At 38.4% G+C, this 24037-nt stretch overlaps 1 protein-coding gene across 3 annotated transcripts in view; it reads right to left on the bottom strand.

Annotated features, from left to right (window-relative positions):
* Nucleotides 1-24037, bottom strand: part of LOC117298318 — a 106060-nt gene that overhangs the window by 5440 nt on the left and 76583 nt on the right. For 2 of the 3 annotated variants that reach the window (XM_033781496.1, XM_033781497.1), the window contains exons 93-127: nt 23570-23729; nt 22654-22878; nt 22245-22333; nt 21650-21767; nt 20761-20951; nt 20368-20563; nt 20016-20122; nt 19579-19756; nt 18640-19344; nt 18064-18333; nt 17614-17880; nt 17127-17417; nt 16772-16875; nt 15744-15959; nt 15075-15249; nt 13232-13380; nt 12162-12278; nt 11224-11379; nt 10052-10571; nt 9426-9577; nt 8702-8880; nt 8388-8517; nt 7866-8073; nt 7152-7348; nt 6436-6619; nt 5993-6163; nt 5358-5580; nt 4619-4698; nt 4240-4368; nt 3989-4139; nt 3477-3619; nt 3100-3188; nt 1758-1938; nt 1353-1523; nt 622-764 (exon numbers count right to left, since the gene is read on the bottom strand). In XM_033781496.1, the coding sequence (XP_033637387.1) occupies nt 622-764; nt 1353-1523; nt 1758-1938; nt 3100-3188; nt 3477-3619; nt 3989-4139; nt 4240-4368; nt 4619-4698; nt 5358-5580; nt 5993-6163; nt 6436-6619; nt 7152-7348; nt 7866-8073; nt 8388-8517; nt 8702-8880; nt 9426-9577; nt 10052-10571; nt 11224-11379; nt 12162-12278; nt 13232-13380; nt 15075-15249; nt 15744-15959; nt 16772-16875; nt 17127-17417; nt 17614-17880; nt 18064-18333; nt 18640-19344; nt 19579-19756; nt 20016-20122; nt 20368-20563; nt 20761-20951; nt 21650-21767; nt 22245-22333; nt 22654-22878; nt 23570-23729 (6765 nt within the window). The remainder of the gene's footprint in view (nt 1-621; nt 765-1352; nt 1524-1757; nt 1939-3099; nt 3189-3476; nt 3620-3988; nt 4140-4239; nt 4369-4618; nt 4699-5357; nt 5581-5992; nt 6164-6435; nt 6620-7151; nt 7349-7865; nt 8074-8387; nt 8518-8701; nt 8881-9425; nt 9578-10051; nt 10572-11223; nt 11380-12161; nt 12279-13231; nt 13381-15074; nt 15250-15743; nt 15960-16771; nt 16876-17126; nt 17418-17613; nt 17881-18063; nt 18334-18639; nt 19345-19578; nt 19757-20015; nt 20123-20367; nt 20564-20760; nt 20952-21649; nt 21768-22244; nt 22334-22653; nt 22879-23569; nt 23730-24037) is intronic. The other variant, XM_033781498.1, reaches the window with a different exon arrangement.

Below are 24037 nucleotides of genomic sequence, written 5' to 3'. Positions count from 1 at the left end.
CTTTTGCGTCGACAATAAAATTTGAGGTCTCGAAATCAAATTCGTTGAAAATTCTCGAAAAGTATGTCACTTCAGAGGTAGCCGTTTCTCACAATGTTTTATACCATCAACCTCTCCCCATTACATTACTCGACACCGAGTAAGGTTTTATGCTAATAATTATTTGAGTAATTACCAAGTGTCCACTGCCTTTAAATGAAATGCACAGTTTAAGTGTTTTTTTTTTATGATGATGAATAAAACCCCCTTCATAGACCGCAATTTCCAACTTCCTTCGACCTCAGTGAGCGCTCTCTGATTTTAAGACATCAGACGTCAGTGGCAAGGAGTTCACATTGTGCAGTGACACAACTCATCAAGTTGATCGTGTATGTGCTGTGGTGGTAGTTTTAAAAGAACCAGTGTAAAAAACATACAAACTACTTCTGATAGCGCCTTCTTTTGAATCATCCTTCTCAAGCCCATTTAATTTTCAGTATGGGGGGGGGGGGGGGGGCACAGAATTTCCAGCGAGCGGAATTCCATGGGCCAATCAGCGCCCTCCATTTAAACTGCTCTAGAATGCCAAACCAAAACAGCCACACCAAAAAGAAAAACAAAAATAAATAAAAATCTACTTACCGTTGTGTGCCGTCCATTACCAGCCACGTCTTCCTTCAGAGCAACATAAGAGTATGGATTGTCATTGACTGGGTTGACCTCCATTGAGACATCAACAACAGTAGTCAGAGGTTCGATCTCAACCAAGGTCTGTATCTCTCTCACTTAGGGTCGGAATCAAAAACAAATAAAAACAATCAAGAATGTCTTTACATTAAGCTAAAAAGGAGATCCCCATATTTGTGTAAGGACCGGAGGAAAAACACTTTTTAAAGGCTTCCGGGCTACATTGGTTTTGTATAAATCAGCTTACTCTTCATTGGTTTTCGAATTCTTCCACTTAATAATAATAATAATAACATCGAAGTCTTATATGTTGCACGTATCTACCAAACAAGGTACTTAAGGCGCTGAGTTTACACAAACTTTCAGACAGATAGGTTATTGCAGTGATTAATTTTGAGACCCAATTAGTTAGCACCTTTATAAGGGTTTACAAGGTGCTACGGCGCATACAGCAGCCACAGCCAGGAACAACGGGGCAAACCCCTTCTCTTTTTGATAAGTGCACTGGGTTATTTTACATGCGTTACACAACACATGGGACTAACGGCTTTACATCCGATCCGAAGGACGAAGCAATGGTTAAGTGTCTTGCTTAAGGAAACAAGTGTCACGGCTGGGGATTCGAACCCATCAGTAACAGCAGAGTTTGAATTCGGTGCTTATAACCACTCGGCCACGACACTTACAAATGAGTTGGAAAGTGAATTCGCCATTGCAGTCAGGACACGGTGTAAAAGAGAAGACACCATCCTCAGTGATGGTTGCTGAACCTAGTGTCGTCTCTTTATCAAGACCCAGCTCAAAAACCAAGACATCATCGTCAGGGTCTGAAGCCTCAAAAGAGTATTCCAGTGTGCCTGCAAAACAAATATAAAAATGTGTGACAACATTGATCAGGGTGACTGCAACAAAAGTATATGAACTGATAATCTTTGGCTAAATATACACTGTACTTTTCAAACTTACTGCTTCATATAACTTAAACATCTTCTTGTTTGATTTCTATTTCCATTTTGCAAGCGATTGTTTTCGCTGTAAAATCGCAATGCTGATCTTTTGTGAAATTGGTACGGGATGCATCTTCGATCTACCTTTGTCTTCATCCATTGTGAAGATGCCCACGGGATTTGTGATTTCTGGCGGGTCGTTTGGGATGGTATTGAGGACATCTGCCAATGCAAACTCCGTCTCGTGGCTGAAGAAAGAAGGTTCCTCTGTAGCGCGTCGTTGACGACCCCCTGCTGCTGGGGTCCTTCCCCTAGTTGCACAAACCTGGGACGGTACGAATCACGCAAGTGATTTAAAGCTGCCGAATTGTTCTTCCGATTCACATCAACTGACAACTCTTGCAACGAGTATTATTTTTAACCGCATTCATCACAGAGGTCAAATTAGTTTCTTTTCCAGTCTTAGCTTGGAAACAATCGGTTTTAAAAAAAGAATAATAGTCATATGAAGAAGGGGTATTTATGAATGCTTTATGTTCGACCTCAAGCAAAGCGCAAAATAAAAATACACAAAATAAAAATACATTACGTAAAAGGCTACCATGTAACCTTAACACAGAACGTTCAGTTAATAACTACTTAGAAGACAATTTATGAATAAAGTAAACAAAACCATCAAGGAGGAAACAAAATAAACTCAAACGAAAATTAGTTAAGTAATTAACAGGACAAAAAGTGGAGGTGAGAGCAGCACCTCACCCTATATGTCGAGATCCTCAGCATCTGACATACATAACAAGACTAAAAATACAAATACGTATATGATAATATTAAAGCTAAAATCAACACAACAGTAAAAGGATTGTACACAACAATTAAGATGGTTGTACGATGTTGTATCCTATAGCTTATTTTTCTCTCATCTTTGAGTCATACAGTCAACCAATATGGACATAAAATGAGGGTACCATCCGGACTTTTGTTGTTCTGCATTAACTTGATTGTAATCCCCAAAAATCATTTTAAAGGGTTGTTAGGGCCAGTTAAATTATATAACACTTTTCCGAGTTACTCTGTTTTAAAGGGAAGGTACACGTTTGGTAATTACTCAAAACAAATATCAACTTTAAAACTGACTTGGTAGCGAGCATTGGAGAGCTGTTGACAGTATAAAACTTGGTGAGACACGGCTCCCTCTGAAGTGGCATAGATTTTAAGAAAAGGGTAATTTCTCACTAAAATAATAAAATACTTCTGTAGTAGCCAAAAGTCTTTTATTCCTATCTGAAAGCACACAAATTCGTCCAGCAAGGGTGGTTTTTCTCTCGTCATTTTCTCACAACTTCGATGACCAACTTAGCTCATATTTTCACAGGCTTGTTATTTTATGCTTATGTTGGGATACACCAAGTGAGAAGACTGGTCTTTGACAATTACCAAACGTGTACATTCCCTAAAACATGATTGTTTAGAGGGACTGGAATACCTCAACACTGAGCAGACTGTCTCCCTCGTTGTACGTCAGCCGATCCACATCACTGCATGTTTTAGCGACATCTCGCCACTCAGAATTATCTGAAACAAACAAATAGAGGCTTAGCTGTGAGTTTTAGAGTATTTCTACTATGTTCTTTTGTCAATACCTCTGTCTGATACGCTGAACCTCACACGTGAACCCGTGTTGAAACTCCGTTAGGGAAGTATTTTTCTCTCCACCCAGCAAATTTAAAGCTCCCCTTGTCAGAGATTATCAATCATAAATGTTCTAGTTTAGACTGTCATTAAAGTGAGATTTTCAAGAAAATTTCTACAAAAGGCAATTTGCTTTTTTTGTGTAGGATTGAATCAAAAAGTCAACGTTACCACTGTCCCAAAAAATGAGTCTGGGTTTTGCCTCTGTCCAATTTCCTGGTGTGTTGAGAGTTAGGTTGATGATCATTGGACCCTGGAGCTCGATCTGCCCCAGGCTGGTCACGTAAAAGAGAGGCTCATACACAAACCGTATCCTGGAAGTTAACAATTTATAGTTTTGTTTTTAAATGTGTCTCGAATAGTCTTATACCCCTTGTCCATCTCGGGGTATATTGTCAATGTATTTTGTTTTGTACTGTTATGGCAAATAAATAATAATAATATTAATAATAATAATAATAATAACAATAATGATAATAATAATAATAACGTTTTTCTTGACAGAGCCGTGGTACTGCTGGTACAAATTACACAAAAATAACTGTGTTCAAATAAAAACAAGAAAACTTGATCGTGAGGGTAAAACATACAATTTTCACGGTTACAGTTTTTTTTTTTTTTGCAAATTAAAAAAAGGAAAACAAAAATAAAAACAAAATAAAATAAGAATAAGAGTAAGAAACCTTTTTCTAAGACGCCTTGATGTCTTCTGTATGGTGTCCAGGGGATTACTGATGTAGGATACATAATCCGGATTAGCGTCAGATGTAAAATCCTCATTGGTTTTATTCCCATCCAGCAGACCAATAATTATTGAGCCACCCTGCTGGAGACCTGGGAGACATATGAAAAGAAGAAAGAAGATATTATTTTCAAAAGGGTCGCATATATGACAATATTTTGATGCTTATTGTATATTTCTTCATATTTTTACCACCGGTTGTAGAAATAGAGAACTCGAAACGATTGTCCAGTGCCCTTCGTTGACGTCTTCTCAAACTCTGTGGAGACACAAGAACGAGATCCGTACCCTTTGATGACGTCATCATTACGTCATTCTCTCCTACAAATAACAGAAGTATCCAGAAACACCGTTAATACTTCGAGAGAAGTGATTACTTATTATTACAGAAGAAAGCACAATAAAGTAACTTCAATATAATTAACTTCCCAAGCTCGCCAAAAAAAACTGTCGTTACTGAAAAATATTAGGTTAAGAGAAAACAAAAAAGATACGGGAATACAAGGTCATATAAAGAAACCACATTCTGCTGTCCATTTGAAAAAGTGCTCATCTTAAAAGAAAAGTTCACCTAAAACAGTGGTCGTTCCTGCTGGCAGTGTTTGACAGAGTAGTGCAGAATTACACATCTTCATCCAAGAGTACAGACATCTACAAAAAAAACATAAGCAATGTATGGGCAAAATAGACATACAAAATCTCTGTAGACGTCCAAAAGAGAGAGAGAGGGGGAGAGAGAGAGAGGTGGGGAGGGTGGGGAGAGTTGGAGGGGAGGGGGGAGGGGGAGGGACACACACACGGACATTAATATAAAGATCGTACCCGATTACCCACATCATGCATAGTTATGGTATAAATAGGTTGCCTGGGAAGGAGACTGAGACTCTGTTTTACATGTAATGTTTCTCAGTGCATCGATGACAATCATTTGGTAACATCTACAGGATTTTTGAACAAATAATTAATGATTCTAAAAACACCGAAATTTACTTGTTAAAAGATGGAAATTTGCAATGGGATGAGGAGTATGACTTTTGATTTTTACCGATGTGTATTAGCACTGTATACTCAGTACTTCCCGAGCGAGCTCTGTTGAACAAAATCACAGACATTTTACTCGGGTGGGATTCGAACCCACGACCTTTGCAATTCTAGAGCAGTGAGGCAGTTCAAATACTATATTTTTGCAGCGGGTACCGCAGCGATTTAAAATATGGACATTTTGCATCAGGGATAAATAATGTTCATTCGGGATTTATAGCACCCGTAATTTACTTGTTTGACAGCTTGTATAATTTGAATTGACTTACTTTCCAGGTTCCATGTTAAATTTGGCATCTTGCTGGCTTGTTATCTCATTGCTGTCTTCTCGATTAGCTTGGAAGTCAGTGAGGTTGTACACCTCCTCTCTGTCATCAGCCGTAACAATAATCATCTTATCTTTTATAGCCACCGAACCGGATGCGTTGGTGCCTACCACCATACAGGGGACGATGTCATCCAATCTCTCTGCTGTGCTGCTGACACAGTACTCTGTCCAAAAAAAATGATTTGGTTACATTTTTTTACACAAATCTTTTTGTTTTTGAAACTACAATAATTCAATGTTGATTCCCCTAAGCCCCTGATAGCAATTCATGTTTGGCTTTACTGCTATTATCATTAGATTGGTGCTGGCTTATTCTTTTATGAACACCATCATATTAATATTATATAAGCCTGCAATCCCGACCATTTCTCGTTGGGGGCTCCACTGCCCCCTTTCAATGTTGGTTCTCATTGTTTCACGGCCTTCTTCTGCATTGTTTTACGGTCTTCTTTTGCGTTCCAGTCAATTGAGAGGGGAACGGGTGAAAGAATGTTTATTGACAGGGGAAGTGGACAGGGGGTGGCCCAAGCATTTTGGCCAGAGTCGTAGTTCTTTTTACACTGAAAACAGTTGTACCATATCGATCGATGGACTCATCTTCAGGTTTGGACCAGGAGGTTCCTGTCTTTGTTGGGTCGTCATTCTTCTGCACGTCAGGTGGATAAACTTCCTCTTCAAACTTCTGACTAAACATGGAGGTGGTGTTGACATCATCCACCGAGGGTTTCTCAAAGAGGACCGTTACACCTGGAGTGAAACAAGGGTTCAAGTTAAAGGGTCTGGGTACTTTTCGTAGGACACAAAACACAATATCCACAGATTTACATTAAACTGACAGGGGTGTAGATCATCCAGGAAGGGTTTCTCAAAGAGAACCGTCACACCTGGAGTGATGAAATTAGTAAAATTTAAGAGCCATACATGAGTGAATAAACGAATGCATTCCAAAGATCCCTGGTCAGAAAATATTTTCGGAATGAAGGAATTTGCCATTGCCTATGTCTTTGCTCGTTACCTACCATCAGATTCTACCACAGTCTCCAATCCAGCTCCATTGATGCACTTGACAGTCACGTAGTATGATGTATTGTGTTGTAGTTGTCCTTCCAAGTTGCTATTGTAAGCTGTCTGGTTCAATCCAACATTGACAAAGTCTTGTAAGTCCACAGCACCTCTTGACGTTCCAATGGCCCAATAATGTTCCTGAATGATGGGAACGATCATAACACATCGTCAGAATCAGATTATAAAATCAATAACAATTTCTCTGCAAAGTCAATCGGTTGAAATACACTTTTTTTTCTAGTTATTTTTTATTATTTTAACCCCCAAAATACAAGCACAACAATCCAAGGCATTAAAAGGAACACGGAAACCAAAACAGAAACGTCACAATGCAAAAATAATAATAAATAAAAATATATAGTCTAAAGCCCGGTTCATTCTTCCTGCGAGTGCGAATGCGATACGAATGTTGACGTCACAAATTCGCAAAGAAAAATTCGCAGCAGTTCAACTTTGCTCAACACACTTGCAAATATCGCTGCGAAAGGAGGGTTGTGATGTCAAATTCACGTCAAATTCGCTCCGCATACGCATTCGCATGAAGTATGAACCGGGCTTTACTGCTTGGCTATCAGCCACACCGAGTCCGAAAACCTGCCGAAATCCCAACCCTCGAGTAAAAGTGAAAAATAAGCAATATTATCAATACAGAGAAAGATAAATTGAGTACCTTAACTTGACTTTGCATGTCAATGAAACTCCACAAGACCTTGATTGTTGAATTTGAAGACTGGAACTCTGTTGGTTCATACGCGTTGCGATTGATATCCACGTAGAATAAGACATCAAGCTTTGCTGGTGTATCGTCAATGTAGAAACCGTTCGAAGATGAAGACGCCTCTTGTCCGTTCCCTAGGACACACTTAACTGAGGAGTGACACATCCAGAGTTAAACTTAAATCAATTATTACTTACATGTGGTTTTCATGAGGGTGTTTGGTAGTTTCGTTATTTCAGAATAGTTTAGTTCACGCGCCTGTGTTATTAATTTTTACAATGTCCGAAGAAGCGAGACGTACATGCTATGGTTGTCGGGGAATAGTTTTAAAGCCTATATTAAACATAAGACGAAAATCAAAAATCGATTAAAAAAACAACTGAGGCAGATTGACTTTTTTTCAGAAGGTATCTGAGGGTTGAACATGATTGACCTATTATCAAGACCATAATATTGTACAAAATTCCTTAACAGAGGAGATACAAAACAGAGGAGATACATAAGAAATAACACCCATAGTAATGTAAAGTGCATCATGACGTTGGGGAAGTTTCACAGATCTGTAGAACATTTTTATGGTTCAACACCACCACATGTTCATAATTATTTCTCCATACCCTAAGTCTCTCACTAATCTATTTATAATTATTACCGAACCACCTATACCTGTCAGGAAGAAAGGAGAGGGTAAGCCATCCTCCCCAGTAGCAGATGAAGTATTATTTGTGTCGTTCCTTGTGGTGTTTAGGACTTCCAGCTTCGGCAGAGCCAGGTTGGTGAGTGTGAATGTAATGGAGCTTTCCTCCATGGAGCATGACTGATTACACTGGTACCAATCACATGGATTGATACACGGTACACACGGCCGGGAAATCTGGAATAATTTAAAACATATTGTTTGTCTTAAACAACAAACAACAAACAACAAACAACAAACAACAAACAACAAACAACAAACAACAAACAACAAACAACAAACAACAAACAACAAACAACAAACAACAAACAAACAACAAACAATAAACAACAAACAACAACCAACAACCAACATACATCATCAAACAACAAACATCAAACAACAAACAACAGCAGCCACAGCAACAGCAGCAGCAACAGCAGCAGCAATATTGGTAACAAATAATTAACAATATTACTAGAGATCCCTCATTTTAAGTAGGCCAAACATACCTCCTCATACGCCACAATGTTTGTTTTTCCCGCTTCACTACCAACACCAGCGAAATATCTGGAAACTGGACTGGTACCCGCTCTGAATGGTAACCCATAACGGCAGAGCCTACTAGCATCTGGAGGCATCCTGTATAAGCAAATGAGTTGTTGTATTCATTATTCTATTTCAGTCTTTATCAAGTTTATTATGCTACACAATAATTATGGATAAGTGATACAGCTTTGTCAGACTGTGCATAGAGAAGAATAGTCCATTCATAATGTGTTAGCCGAATATATGAATATATTAAACAAAGACACAACTATATTACATTAGATTTTTGATGGTTGTTGTAGCAGTAGGTGGGTTGAAGGCGTCATCTAGATCAGCCACATAGTTATCTTTGTTGAAGACATGAAGGATGAGTTTGGTGGATGAAGACATGACAGGGATACCGGTCAAAGAAGAGAGAAGATTGCCATCGATGTACACATTAAATGACCACTCGTCCTGTCAGAACATAAACAAAAATAAGAAAGAAAAAAACAAACGAAAGTCACTTGCATCTTGTACAGAAAGTGACCGCTCTTCACGTCAGAAATGTTAAAAACTTGTCCAGATTTTGAGATATATACAGCGTGTCATCCATTAAAGCAAAGTTAAAAATGATGCAGATATTTAATGAACACTTGTCCTATCAACAATGTTTTGGAATAAAAGCTTACTGCTAAACTAGACATATCAAAAATGGTTGCCCGTCATGTCAACAATTATTATAACTTTTCAAAAACAATAATGTCGAGTTTGTATACCATGTCATCCATTGAACATCTATGAAGAAATCCGTTAAAATACGAAAATTATATAGTTTTCAACTAATACAAATGCGAATTGATAGTGTTAAGTTTCTCATCAGTTTCCTGATAGAAAGTTGAATGGTAAATGTTTACTCGAAACCGATGTTTCCAAACAGTAACTCAAAATGGCAAAAAGTTGTTATTAATTGCGACAGAGAGCGGAGCGATTTTACAACCCTTTGTTACAAATAAATGTACCTCTTTTGCATCAAGTGGCATGACACTGAAGTGAATAGAGTAGTGGTGTTCCTCCATGGATGGGTCAAAGTCAAGATCTACAGACTGTGACGTCATCGGCCATTCATCTTCAAAATGGCGACACCACAACACTAACTGTGATGCGTTGCCATCTATAGAAGAAAAAAAATAGAATGAGTAAAAATGGAAATTTAAAACGTGTTAAAACAAATGGAAACAACAAATCTGCAACAACCGGCGCTCTGATATTGATAGCTGTTGTAAAAACCTTGAAACATTTATGCACTTATTTTACGATAGGTCAATACACAAAGTGGACGATGTTTGCCATCAAAAATTTAAACATTGAAGTTGAGTCTACACGCTGAACACACCAACATTTAATTTCACAGTCACGATACTAAACGTAGGAGTAAGTCTACATGTTTATCACAATGGCATGCCTTTCGCAATGATAGGATATAAGAAAAAACAAGAGTTCTGAATAAATTTTTACTAAATTTGGATGCAATTGGAGACCACTGGCTCAATGTGTAGCCAGCCTTTCAACTTAGGAGTAAGTCTACATATTATTGGCCCACTGGCATGCCTGTCACATTGATAGAATTGAAGAAAAAGTGACTTACTTGGATGCAGTTGCAGACCACATGCTCTCTGTTTAGTCCATCTGCCGCCAACTTCATCAGAAATGCCGTCACCAACTGCATCTTTCTTACGAATGGTCCACAGTTTTCGTGTCACATTTTTAACTTCTTTCGTGTGAACTTGAGTTGAGTTCACAGTGGTCATGTCTGCCGCTTCATCAGCAGTGGTCATGTCTGCCGCTTCATCAGCAGTGGTCATGTCTGTCGCTTCATCAGCAGTGGTCATGTCTGCCGCTTCATCAGCAGTGGTCATGTCTGCCGCTTCATCAGCAGTGGTCATGTCTGCCGCTTCATCAGCAGTGGTCATGTCTGCCGCTTCATCAGCAGTGGTCATGTCTGCCGCTTCATCAGCAGTGGTCATGTCTGCCGCTTCATCAGCAGTGGTTATGTCTGCCGTTTCTGTAGTCACCAAATCAATTGTTGTGCTGTTAACTGACGAGTAAGCAGAGGTTGAATCGTCTATTCCCAGGAAATCTTTGCAGTTACAATCAGGGCAATCAGACTGATGTAAAAAAAAAAAAAAAAAGATTTACACCATTAAAACTCATGCTTCATTCTCAAGTTAGAGATGGCAATGCAAAAACTATTCACTTGTAATGATTTGAAAGAAAATGAGTACACAAGCAGGTAGGGGCTGATCCAACTATTTGTCGACTCAAACACTTTAGAGGAACACGTTGCCTTGGATCGGTCGAGTTGGTCTTAGAAAACCGTTGTAACCATTTGTTTTAAAATGCATATGGTTAGAAAGATGTTTTAAAAGTATAATACAATGATCCACACACATTTACCTCGAAATTGCGTGTTTTTTCTTTTACTTTGAGAACTACCACGGTCGGCCATTAAAGGAGTCAACAATTTGACTCCCACATGGCCGACCTTGTTTGTCGACGAGGTAAAAAGAAAACCACGCAATGTCGAGTGATACTTGTGTGGATCATTATATTCTACTTTGAAAACATCTTTCTAATCATACGCATTTTATAACAAACGGTTACAAACGCTTTTCAAAGACCAACTCGACCGATCCAAGGCAACGTGTTCCTTTAACACTACCAATAAAATTAAGCAACCTGAAAAGGGAACACAAACGTCACATGCAAGAGGTCTATTACAATTTGATTGCTGGTTATACCTAGAAAAAAACGCATTACCTGATTGAAGGGTATTGCATAACAACACTGGCATATCCCTTCTTGCCAATTCTCAGCTCCACCAAAGTCGTACTCTCCGACCACTCTGTCTGGACCATCCCAGAACAAAATACTTGTGACGCTATGAAGGTCTGATGATGCAGCCATCAGATCAAACTGAACAAGAAAAATGTCCAAAACTGGCAGATTTAAAACCGTTTCTTTATCTAAGGTTGTGTTTATTTTTTTGTTAAAATCCACCCATCTTCAAAGTTCCTCCTTTTTTAGAGAAGTGTGCTTGGTGTATTTTCAGAATTGGTTTCACGGAAAAAAAATCTAGTCACAATTTCTTCACCGCAAACTCCATTGATCTTCCTTTTTCTAAATTTAGAACACCATGTTCTGTAGATGAAGTCAGGATCCAAATGTATTAAATTAGGTTTCACGGATTAAATCATGTGTTGTGGATATAATTTTTTTTAAAATTCTTATTAGATATTTTATTATTTACTATTGGTTGTATAGTAATCTGCTTTTATTATTGCTTTGTGTTCTATATTATGTTAAATCTCTATTAATTTTATTGTGTACCCCAGATGTGGGGCAACAGATCTTGCTTTTGTTGTCCCTTGTCCATCTCGGGGTATTTTGTCTTGTATTTTGTGTTGTACTGTTATGGCAAATAAAATAATAATAATAATCAGTTCCCAGGTTCTTTTCATATGCACTTGAAATGCTTATATTTTTCTCTCGATTTATTCAGACTTTACATACTTTTAAATCGTATCCCTTTATTATACAAATGTAAACTTGAAGGGGTTTCTTGACTGTATGACTATCTGTGCAAAAAATATGGAAGTTTGCCCGAGACACCGAACTAAAAACTTCTCGAAGATCACAACGCCTAATAAAATTATAAAACTTGATTCTTCCCACTTCCCCTGATGATGAACGTTTACCTCGTATTCAGAGCTCCGGACAATTTGTGCATTTATGACATACGCTCCGGAGAGCATACGAGGTTCCCGTGTATCTCGCTCCATCTTCAGAAACACACTTTCATCCGATGCAGATATCTAAGAAAAGCAATAAATTGATACAATGTTGCGTTTAACTTGAAGACTCGTATCATTGGTAGTTTGTACTTATGCAACTGAATCTTTAAAACTCTTTATAAAATGACGGCTCAAGTTTCACAATTAATGTTTCTATAATTACTCTTCTAATCCAATCTTATTCACCTAGTGCTAATAATAATATTGAAACAGAGTATGTTTAACAACACAAATGAGGTAGACACTGACATGATTATCTATACTAAGCAACTCAAAGAAATACTTGAAAAGCATTTGTTAAAATACCATTATTCTGGCCTGAACTGCTTTACAAGTGAACAAGTTTCGACAAGAGAATGTTCAGTTAAAACCCAATCAAATTAGACAAAAGTATATTTTCTTTCGTTATTTTATTTCCAATCTTCGGATGATCTTTGTTTGTAGGGCCGCCAAGGGTAAGGCAACAGTTTAAACAAAACTGTAATCAAAACGATGTGCCCTCCCAGCCCCGCCAACAAATGGCATACATGTTTATAAAAAATACAGACAATAAATTATGCGTATTAAAATATAGAGATGATTAAATATTGGAGTGTACAGAACAGTGCATGGATTTTAAAAAGTATGACACACCGAACTGACACAAATATTAGGGCAACAAATATTATGACAGAGTGCTTATCATGCTGGTTAATTTCAGGGCCAAATTTCATAGAGCTGCTTAAGCGAAAAAGTTTGCTTAAGCGAAAAAATCCTTGCTTAGTAAAATCGGATTACCGGCCAAGAGTCCACTCAGTTGTTATGCTAAGTAAACAACAGCTAAATACCAGTCACAAGCAATGTATATGGCATAACAATTTGGCAAGTAACATGTGTAAAATAAGCGAGCTATGTTCGTGCTTAAGCAAATTGTTTGCTTAAGCAGCTCTATGGAATTGGCCCCCAGGTGTTCACCGGAGTTTCATGTATCGTACCTGTTGATTGTGGTACTCTATATCCCAGTTGTCAATCCTCATGTTCCATAGTCCGTTGAAATCCAAGGCCTGCCACTTTGGATCAGTGAACGAAGTATCTGTCAGAGGGCAGGGTGGACCTTCTGGGTTTGGCTGGTGTAAGATTGTTCCTAGGATAAAGGATAATGGAATCGTGAACATTTAAAGTAATCTAATATTGTGCTGATGGGTTAGGGAGGAGGGGGGGTCACTACGTCAGGTTGACGTTAAAATGAGTTATAATTGAGGGCAGGGTGGACCCTCTGGGTCGGGCTAATGTAAGATTTGTCCCGATTAAAAGGATACATGGAATCATGGAAAACATTTTGTGGTCAAATACAGAAGTACTTGTCTAATGTATACAATGTAGGTTGGTATTAAATTAATTTATCAATGATAAATTTGTGTGATCGAATACTAACTGGTATTACGACAAGATAACAACTTCAAACATAATGCAGCGTTCATTCAGATGAATATAATTATTTAACGCTCAGTATTTTACTGACATGCGGTGTCCCACAGGGCACAAAGTTGGGACCAATCCTCTTTTTTGGCCATGGTCAATGATGCTGCCAATGATATCCAACATCGATGGAAGTATGTGGATGATCTCAGTGTGGTTGAGGTTGTTCCCAGAGGTGAACAGTCAAACTTACAATCTGGTGTTAATGAACTTGTGCATTGGTGTGATGTTAATGATATGAAACTGAATCCTTCCAAATGTATGGTAATGCAGATTTCTTTTCTAAGAAATCCGGTTTCATCCATTCAGCTGCATGTCAATGGTCTGCAACTTGAAGCTGTCTCGTCACTGAAGCTTCTTGGGATTACTATTTAAAATAATGTCAAATGGGACCAACAAGTTCAACAGATTGTCAGTATGGCTTCACGACGACTTAACATACTCAGTAAATTAAAGAAAAATCAAGTTCAAGCCAATGACCTCATTGTTATTTATTGAACTATACATTCGCCCATTACTCGAATCTGGTGTTGCTGTTTGGTCATCGGGAATCACAAGCTTATATGAAATACAAGCTTATTGAAAAAGTTCAAAAAAGGGCTTTGCGTATTATTGCTTATCCGAATATTTTGTCTTATCTTGATCACTTGAATTTTTTTAGACTTGAATCATTGAATGAAATGCGTAAACACCTAGTTCTTAAATTTGCCAAATCTCTGCTCACTTCTGATAATCATCGCCATCTCCTCCCCCCCAGAACGTAAATTTAATTATTTGTCAGAGCATACTTTAAGAAACACCAGGCAACTAGAACACCTTCAGATAAAAACTCAGAGATACAAAAACTCGCCAGTCCCCTCAATGCTCCAGATGCTTAACTCAATTAGTTCATGATAACCGCTCCGTCTCATTCCCTTTGTATTCACGTTGTGTCCAAACCTCCCTTGCCTACAGAATGTTGCTGTTTTGTTTTAAACTCCCTTTTTTGTTTTTATATTGTGTCCTCAAGTTCCCCCGCATGTCCATAGCTGTTTTCCCAATTCCTGTTTGTCTATTTAACTATATTAATATTTTTAATAATAATTATTGTCTTATGCAAATTTGTACATATATTTTTGATGTAATTTTATTGTTAACCAAATGCCATTAGTCTATGACTTTTTATTTGGTCTTGTATTTTTATATGAAAATAAACCAATATTGAATTCGAATTGAATTAGAAAATGTTTGCACCGACAATTCTTGAAAACAGTGTAAAAGTAACTTCAAGTTCATGCCATTTCAGAAACTTTTTCTGTCACCATATAGTTCAACATAAAATGAATAGATTACAATCTTAAGGATTCGTTCTGTACTCACCAGTGACTTGGCTTCTACTATACGCATCAGTCAGGTCCATCATGAAGTCGTCTCCATCCACAACCAATCCAGAACTGGGCTGTGATAGATCCACAAAGATTGGTCCTACTTTGGTTGCAGTGCCATCCCCTGCACGGTTCACGGCTTTTAGCTCAACAAAATACGGGTGGTTGGTCTAGGACAAGAACAAATTTGTAACAATTTAGTACAGCAAGGCAATACGAGATATATTATTAGCTTTTCTTATTATTTCTTGAGTAACAGCAACATTATTATTAATCAGACACAAAGTCAACCAAAGTCAATACGGGTGGTTGGTTTAGGAGAATAACATGATGACGATTTAGTCTACAGCAAGGAAAGCTTATTGACTTTTAATGAGATCCATAGCTGATCCATTTTTGGTTCTTATCATACTTCAGTTTAATCAGACAAGACCAACCATTTTTTTTTTGCGTCTAAACAGCAAGGGAAACTCTTTTTAAAGATCAGTTATTAATGCTATCATAGTTTCAGTATAATTAGACAAGACTGACCGTGTCGTTTGTGTTTGCATTTGAACATTTGCCCAAGCATGCGAGCATTTAAACAAAAACATTTTGCTCTAATCTAAGTTCAAATACTGTTTGGTAAAGATATAAGGTGGAGAGGAAAAACACACCAACGTACCACTAAACTCAACTCTACATACGTAAACTCTGAGATACCCGGGCCAAGAACCATCCATTCCTGACCAGGAACTGAAGTTAGGTTACCGCTGTCTTCCACTCTACAAGAGGCAGCCTCTAGAAGACGGATATTGAAGGATTTAATTCCACTTTCTTCATCTATGTAGTCCTCCCATACCGCATGAATGGACTCGGTGCTTGCTGTGTAAGTCACCAGCTGTCACGAAAACAAAATAATAGCATTGATAGGAGTCAAAATGAAAGAATATTTCAGCACAAACTGTTTTTGATTCAAATTTTAATTGTTTTAGGTATTCGGTGAAATAACCATTCTCCAAAATAGAAGTACCCATACTCAAAATAATTATTATCATAAAACCTTACTTGATTACAAGGAGAGGGGGATTATGGGGAGAGGTTGATGGTATAAAACATTGTGAGAAACGGCTCAGTCCTTCTGAAGTAATGTAGTTTTGAGAAAGAAGTAATTTTCCACGAATTTGATTTCGAGACCTCAGATTTATAATTTGAGGTCTCGAAATCAAGCATCTGATCAAGCATCACAAGGGTGTTTTTTTATTTCATTATTATCTCGCAACTTCGACGACCGATTGAGCTCAAATTTTCACAGGCTTGTTATTTTATGCATAGGTTGAGATACACCAACTGTGAAGAGTAGTCTTTAAAAACAAATTAAAAATAATAATGAATGGTGAGCCCTCAATCCAGCGACCCGCTGTATCATTTGATCTGATGTAATTTGAAAATACAATTTCAAATGGCAACTGTGCTGGATTTATTAAACTTCTATTATTTTAATTGGGATATGGTGGGGAAATGAATAAAATAGTATAATAGTTAAACCCAAATGTTGCAACCTTCTCTGTGCGGGTCGATAATGAAGAAGGGTTTCGTAATAAAGGATATATTTTTTACTTCGTCATATCCTTTATGTATCTGCACTTATATATCAAAATATTGCTTCCGCTATTATTTAAGATAACTTTGATCATTGTCAAAAATACTGACCATGCCATAGAAAGGTCCAGCACGAAGGCGCCCCTCAATGGGCGGAGTAATATCAACCGAGAAGTGACTAGTAGAAGAGTTACACTGCCCTCCTTCGTTCATTCCTTAAATAGAAAAAGATTTAAACATAAAAATGCTTTATTGGAATCATTCACTGCTTGAATAATGAAGATGTAATAATTTTCTTGTGGGGTCTAGTTTGAACAATGGGTTCCATTGTGGGGTCCATCGTTCAATATTGTGGAAAATACCCCACAAAGGGTTTCCCAAACCCCCAATACACCAACATAAACCAATGAGTGACTTGGGAACGACTGCAAGGAAAGACGTTAGTTTACAATGAAGTATAACTCACCAAGAACCGTCACGAAGTATGAACCTTCTTGCTCAAGACTCAGTCCTTTGATCTCCTGATAGGTATCCTTGCCAATAAAATGCATCTTTCTTTCATTAAACGTAGTCTTGGCTTCATCCGTTGCTAGAAGCATGTCCAAACAGTCCATGTTCTCTGGTGACACAGTAGCCGAAGCGGCATTGCCCAGGCCGACATAGTAGAGTAGGATGGGGAAGGTCGAGTCGAATTCTTCCCATTGGAGTTTGACTTCGGAGAGTGAATTGACGAACTCTGGCATTTTAACCTCCGTAGCTGGTTGGACAAAAACAAAATTGATCTGACCTTTTAACAAATTCTGCGCTATTTAAAATAATCGGATCGTTCCTTTATCAAAATGCCAAGAAATGACTATTATGAAAATTGACTAAAACTAATGCCTGCAGAATCAAAGTTAACAATGTAAAAATACAGCAAAGTGGAAAGGAATACTGGACGAACACCAACTAACCAAAAACTTCACTATCCACACCAGCAGTTATCCCACTTGACGTGACCTCAGCAGCAGAGAAGCTTGCACTATGACCTTTGACCGTCACATAGTACGTAGCAGCCTGTAGATCAAGGTTATTGAAGGTGACCGATGTGTTCTGACCAACATTAGTGAAGGGTACTGTGTTGTCTCTAGTCTTTGGGTAGCGACGATCGGTGCCCACTGCAACCTCGTAATAGTCAACAGCCTGTTCTGTAACATGGTCTTTGATCATCTCAGCATTCCCTTAAGTTATACCAGAAAAAAATGTTAAGTATGTTAAATAACAATTCAATGAACGACATAATGTCTCAGTGTGGCCTTTGTGCTCAAACCAGTGTCCATAAAACTTCGCAACATGCTAAAATTTCGCAAGGGACCCTTGTTATGTCTGTCGTGTGAAAAGGGCTTTAGTGACCAGGAATTTACCTGTATATTCAACAGTCTCCTGTATGGGCATTCCTTGACCAAAGCCACTCCAGCTTGCCGATATGGTGTCAGTTTCTTTCTGGTAGGTTAGATCAAAGCCTGCAAGGAGACCATCGTAAACTTGACCAGGTATCAGTGGGTCTCGTTTCACGGTGATTCCATCAGAGCGGAGTGTGATGGGTATGTTCAGAGCGTTGGTTGCCCGCACCACGGTGTAGTAGGTCTCGCCGTCCATCATTTCAATGAATGTGTTTGTACCTGAAGTACGGTCTGTGTTAAAAAGTGTATTTGAATCAAAAACATTGTATACTTAGTAAACCATCCGCCAGCATAAAACCAGGTAACGCTGAATGTATCCAAAGAAAGATTAAATGTCGGTGTTTTTGGCCAACATATAAAATAAAACAAGAAAAACACGAATACAAAAGGTACAGCGTGGGGTAAAGGGATTGGAAGTAGTAGAAAGGGTTTGTCCTAAGCTTCTACAAACAATCAAATTGTTAACTTTATTTTTAAGGCCAAATTTGACAGGAAGTATTTTATCCCAACTCATAAAAGGTTGGTTTTAATAGATACCTCCCACATCTGTCAACGGCTGAATTTCCACTTCGTCAATTCTATAAATAGCCCACTCGTACTCCCTGATTGGACAAGGGTCTCCACTGAAGTCCCAAGAAGCACTTAGTTCATTCAAAGATGTCTGAAAGTCCCGGTCTTTGAGGTCATTAGAAGTGACTCCATCTTTGATTGTGAAAGGTCTTAGCGGCTGAAGTCCTGCACTAAATCGACTGACGAAGATGCCATTTGAGACTGCCGTGCTGGTCAAACCAGCTTTATTGTACCCTCTCACTGACGCATAGACTCTTCGCACATCACTTAAATCAAGATTGGTTATAAGCTCTGAAGTCTGGTACCTATCCACCTCATAGAACGATTTGATCTGAGTTCCTCCCGGTGTGGTGCCTAATGCTACTTCATATTTAGAGATCCGAGTATCTTCATCTTTGAAGGGTTCCCAGAGGATCTGAATCTGGGTGATGGACTCCAAACACTCTCCATCCAGCTCTAAGCAGTTATCCATGTTACTGCAATCCCAGCTTGGCTGCCTCTCTAGATCGTTCTGGCTCAATTTATGAACACCAGGAAGTTCCACCACAACACCATGTGAGGGCGGGGTGTCATCGATTTCAATGGGTTCAGAGAAGGCGAATGTACTTTGGCTGACTGCGTTAAAAGCCTCAATGGTGACATAGTACAGTTTGTTATGCATCAAGTCTAAATCTGAAAAAAATAACAATAATAATCAAATATCCTTCTTATTAAAGCATCATATTGTCTAGACAGGGTTGCCGAGTTTAAGCACAAACAACAAAGTTCAAATAACAAACACAGACAAGAAAAGCAATTGTTTCATGAAAACAAATTTGTGATTTATTCAAAGGTAAGACGGTGTTGGCAGAATACCCAATTAAGGAAAATTATAGTACAACAAAAATTTATCTTTATTGTTCTTACCTGTGGCACTGTAGTGCGTCATATAGCCAGGTAATTTGTCCGACATAAACACATCATTCAGACCCTCTGCAGTCCCGACACGAAACCTTACAGACTCAATTCCTGACTCGCCATCCAGGAAATCAGTCCAGCTGCACTTGAGGGCGCTGTTTGCGTGTAAGAAAGATGGGCACATGACCTGGCAGAGAGAGAGACAAAGTATAAGCCATTAGGACAGCTCTTAACTCTATGGCACCTTTTTGAACCGCTTCGGCTTCAGGTTTCGTTTTTGCGTCTAAAGCCCTGAGCGCATACGCAAAGCACGTGCAATTTTCAAAACAACCACGGGGCCAAGTTAGCCTGAGCTGAATCTGTGGATTACAAAAGGGCCTATGAACAACCCGTGCAGCTGTTCCTGCATGTCCAATGGTTGAATAGTTTGCACTCAGGATACATACCTGACCAGCACCTGGCGGTGTGGTATCTACAGTTAAACTGGTAGTATAAACTGTTTGCTTCAGTCCAACACTGTTGATGGCATGGACAGTCAGAATATTCGGCAAACCTGACATAAAAAAAAAAAATCCCAGTTACTAGCAGTGTTGTAATTTTTCTTAAAGAGGTCACACACATGAACATTAACAGGGACACCATGCTAAGATATATAGTAGGAATTTCAAAACAACGCTTACTTCATCAGCGCAATATTTAAGGCAAGACAAAATAATCTGCCTAAATGAACTTGTTCGAGACATACAATGTTTCTAGAGGACAGGATTGTTATATATTTAATTTTTTAAATTAAATCACCTTTGTACGCAGGGGTTACCAAACCCGACGGAACGTATGATTTTTTAGTTTGTGTCTGAAGAAACACATCACTAGCTCCTGCATACTGTCCCACGGAAAAGTATGTTGCAATGAGGTTACTTTCTGAGTCTTCCACATTCCACTTGGCATCGATAAAATCATCGGTGAATTGATAGAGTTTGACACCACCAAAGCCCTAAAGAAATTTGCAACAAATAAAACAGCCGAAAAAGAAAGGTCCTCATAACTAACAAGCTTAATGATTTTTAAATTGTTTTATAAAACAGAGAAGTAACTTTTGTGTAAGTTTCAAACAAAACATTTAACAATACACAACAAAAGATCAATAAATTACGAGTTTTGTTTTCAATTCTGAATCTCACTTCCACTCACCAAATCAACAGTTGTATCATATTGACCAAAGTCAGTGATGTTAATGTTTGGCGGTGTAACATCTACTGTAAAACCATTGGAGACAGTTTCTAAGACACTGTCACCATTGGTGATGGCACGGACAGTGCTGTAATACGTCACACCATGCTGGAGAGGAAGTGGAGACTGTGCCTTACCCTGGCCAGCAAGACCTGTTAAACACAAAATATAAAACACATGAAAATAATTTTGTCACCTGTTTTTCTTGATTCCTTTGTAGTCTACCTACCTTAGCCTTGCTCAAGGCAGTCGAATTATTCACTCCGAAAAAAGACCGCTGTATAAAAAAAAGACCGCTGTATAAAAACCCACCCGTATACACTATGCGTAACACGACGCCCCCGTACGCTATCCGCATGCGTCGACTAGCGGCCTCCGCATGCGGGTTAGTGGTACGAGTGCGGATGACTGGTGCACAGTAGTCGTGCGTCGTGCGTTGAGCGATGTGACAGTGTATGACGGTTGGGTCGTGCGGTGTGAATACACACAGTAAGCACAGTGTATACAGGTGGGTTTACAGCGGCGTCTTGTAGGAGTGAATAATGCGACTGCCTTGAGCAAGGTTAAACCAACCTAGACTGTCTTCTACAAGATCGGCTTAATCTGACAGACTCTCTTTATTTTTGTTACCATAGAGTAACTATTTTCCATCCATCCTCTGTGCTTATTGTTTTGCTTATCTATGTAAGATGTTGAACACACAAGATAAGTAGAAAGAAAGAAATCTTGACTTGAAACTGTATAGCGTCACAGTGGTCTTTTAATTTGATACATACATTGATGCCAAGCACATCATTTGTCAAAGTTAGTTTTACAAGAAGAAGAATATCAAGCAGCCGGATACGATTACCTGGTACATCAGGGTCACTTCCGGGCACTACTCCATCTGAGGTCAACGGTTGAATGTCCTCTCCTCCAGGGGTCGTACCGACTGCCCACTCATAGGAAGATATACCATGCAACTGGCTCTGTAAAAATAAACAACTATTTTAAATTGTTCACATCATAACTAGTAGAGTGTCATGGCCGAGTGGTTAAGAGCATCGAATTCAAGTTCTGGTGCTGATTCATCGGAGTGTGGGTTCGAATCTTGGTCGTGACACTTGTGTCCTTGAGCAAGATACTTTACTATAATTGCTTCTCTTCACCCAGGGGTATAAATGGGTACCTGCGAGGTTGATATTGTGGTGTATGAAAAAGCCACAAACGCCTTACAGACAGCTCAGGGCTGTATACTCCCAAGGGAGCTGAGAAACATTACAGGGATGTTATTGGCCCCATGACCAGGGCACTAATGTAAAGAGCATTGATACGGTTATTGTGAAATGCGCTATATAAGAATTTGATATATAAAACTAGAGGAGAAACTTTTTTTATAGTAAAAGTATACTTTTTGTAAACCTCAAATTTACACATAAACATGTTATTATGCATCAAAATTTTACCTCAAAATTATCGAACCAAATAGTAACAGTTGTTCTCTCATGCTGATAGTCTGTATCTTGAAACATGGTTGGTCCGTCTGTTATATAACCTATTATGGACAACATCGAAGAACAAGTTATACTAAACAAGATATGAATAAAATGTTTGAACATGAAGTTGCAGTTTCCTGCAATTTGGAAAAGAGGGTACAAACCGTTTATAGTGTCTTGCAATTCACGAAATTGTTGACAATTATACTTTTAAGTATAATTGTCAACAATTTCGTGAACTTTTAATCAATTTAATCTTTTACATCTCAAAAGATGTGAAAGATTAAATTGATTGATATGAGTTGAATAAAGCCCATTTTGCACGATGCAGCTTCGCAAACCTCCCTCGGCGATTAGTGTTTGCTTATAATTCACACACCTGTCTGATCCTCTTCTACGATTCTGATTGGCGAGGAGCAATAGACGTCACTGAACGCACCCGCACCATTCTCGCCTTTCACGCATACGTAATAGACAGGGCGGCAGTTCGCAGTAAACTCTTCATCATTACACGTTGATTGGTCAGTGAGTTGGAGGTCAAGGTTCAGCAGGACACCATTCCTTGTTGGCCCTAGGGCTGTGAACTGTTTGATGTCTTCAGCATCTATAAGGAAGACAATGGGTGACAACTTGTCGAGTTATAATACACTCCATTAAGGAAAAAGAGTTAGAAAATGTCTGAATGCAATCTCAAAATACGAGTTTCATTAAATTGACCCATGATAAATTGGAATAAAAAGGATATGGTATGGAATATAAGTTAATTCGCAAGAAAACAAGAAGTCACTACGTCGCGCGTGAGGTCTCGAAATCAACCATCCGAAAGCACACAACTTCGTGTGACAAGGTTTTTTTTCTTCCATTTTTTTTTCTCGCAACTTCGACGACCAATTGTGATCAAATTTTCACAGGTTTGTTTTTGATGCATTTGTTGAGATACACCAAGTTAGAAGACTGGTCTTTGACAATTACCAAAGGTGGCCAGTTTTTTTAAAACCAATCCTCCGAACATCCCTAAAATTCAAACAAACACCAAGACAAAGACTTCAACGGTAGTTTTTTTTTTTTTTTTTTTTTTTTACATTCCTCCATAGTTAAACAAAGAAATATTCGTGGGGTCCATCGTTCTATTGCATAAGCCCACCAAGCTTTGTGTTACTTACCCTTTGTAGAAATTGCCTTGTTCTGCACAATTTGAGCAAAACAATTTTGCATGTATGTTACTTTGCTTTGTACAATTTGAGCTCATTCAAGAGATCTTGAATTCTACTAAAATTCAAAGCACTGAGTCTTACTTGAAGCTGTTCCAACTGCGACCCAGTAGTTCTTAATACCGCTTTGACCATCAACTCCAAGCCAAGATGCCTTAATGGTAGAGAGGCTGTTCTGGATTAAGAATCCATTGATAACTTCTTCAGCCCCTCCATCAAGATTCCCACCTCGTACGTATCTCATCTTCAAAGTTAAAGGAACATTACAGAGTTTGTAAGAAAAACAACTCGTCTAAGATCATTCACGTAAATCTTCCACGTTCTAATAATTATGATAGAAGAGAACATCCCTTGAAATATTTCTGTCTGAAATGTCATATTCCCGTTTGGAGTTTATTGCTCATTGAGCGTTTTTTTTTCTTCAAAAATTGAAAAATTGAAATTGAAATTAAATTTATATATATATTTTTTTTTTGACATTATGCAAAATGTGTTATCGTTTTTCAAAATGTTCTCGTGACCCAGATGGCCGATCAATCCAAATCTTCTACA

Source organism: Asterias rubens, chromosome 13, assembly GCF_902459465.1.
Source record: "Asterias rubens chromosome 13, eAstRub1.3, whole genome shotgun sequence".
Taxonomy (NCBI): Eukaryota; Metazoa; Echinodermata; class Asteroidea; order Forcipulatida; family Asteriidae; genus Asterias; species Asterias rubens.
The sequence above is the reverse complement of the archived record's forward strand: the minus strand, read 5'-3'. Positions and strand labels throughout refer to the sequence as shown.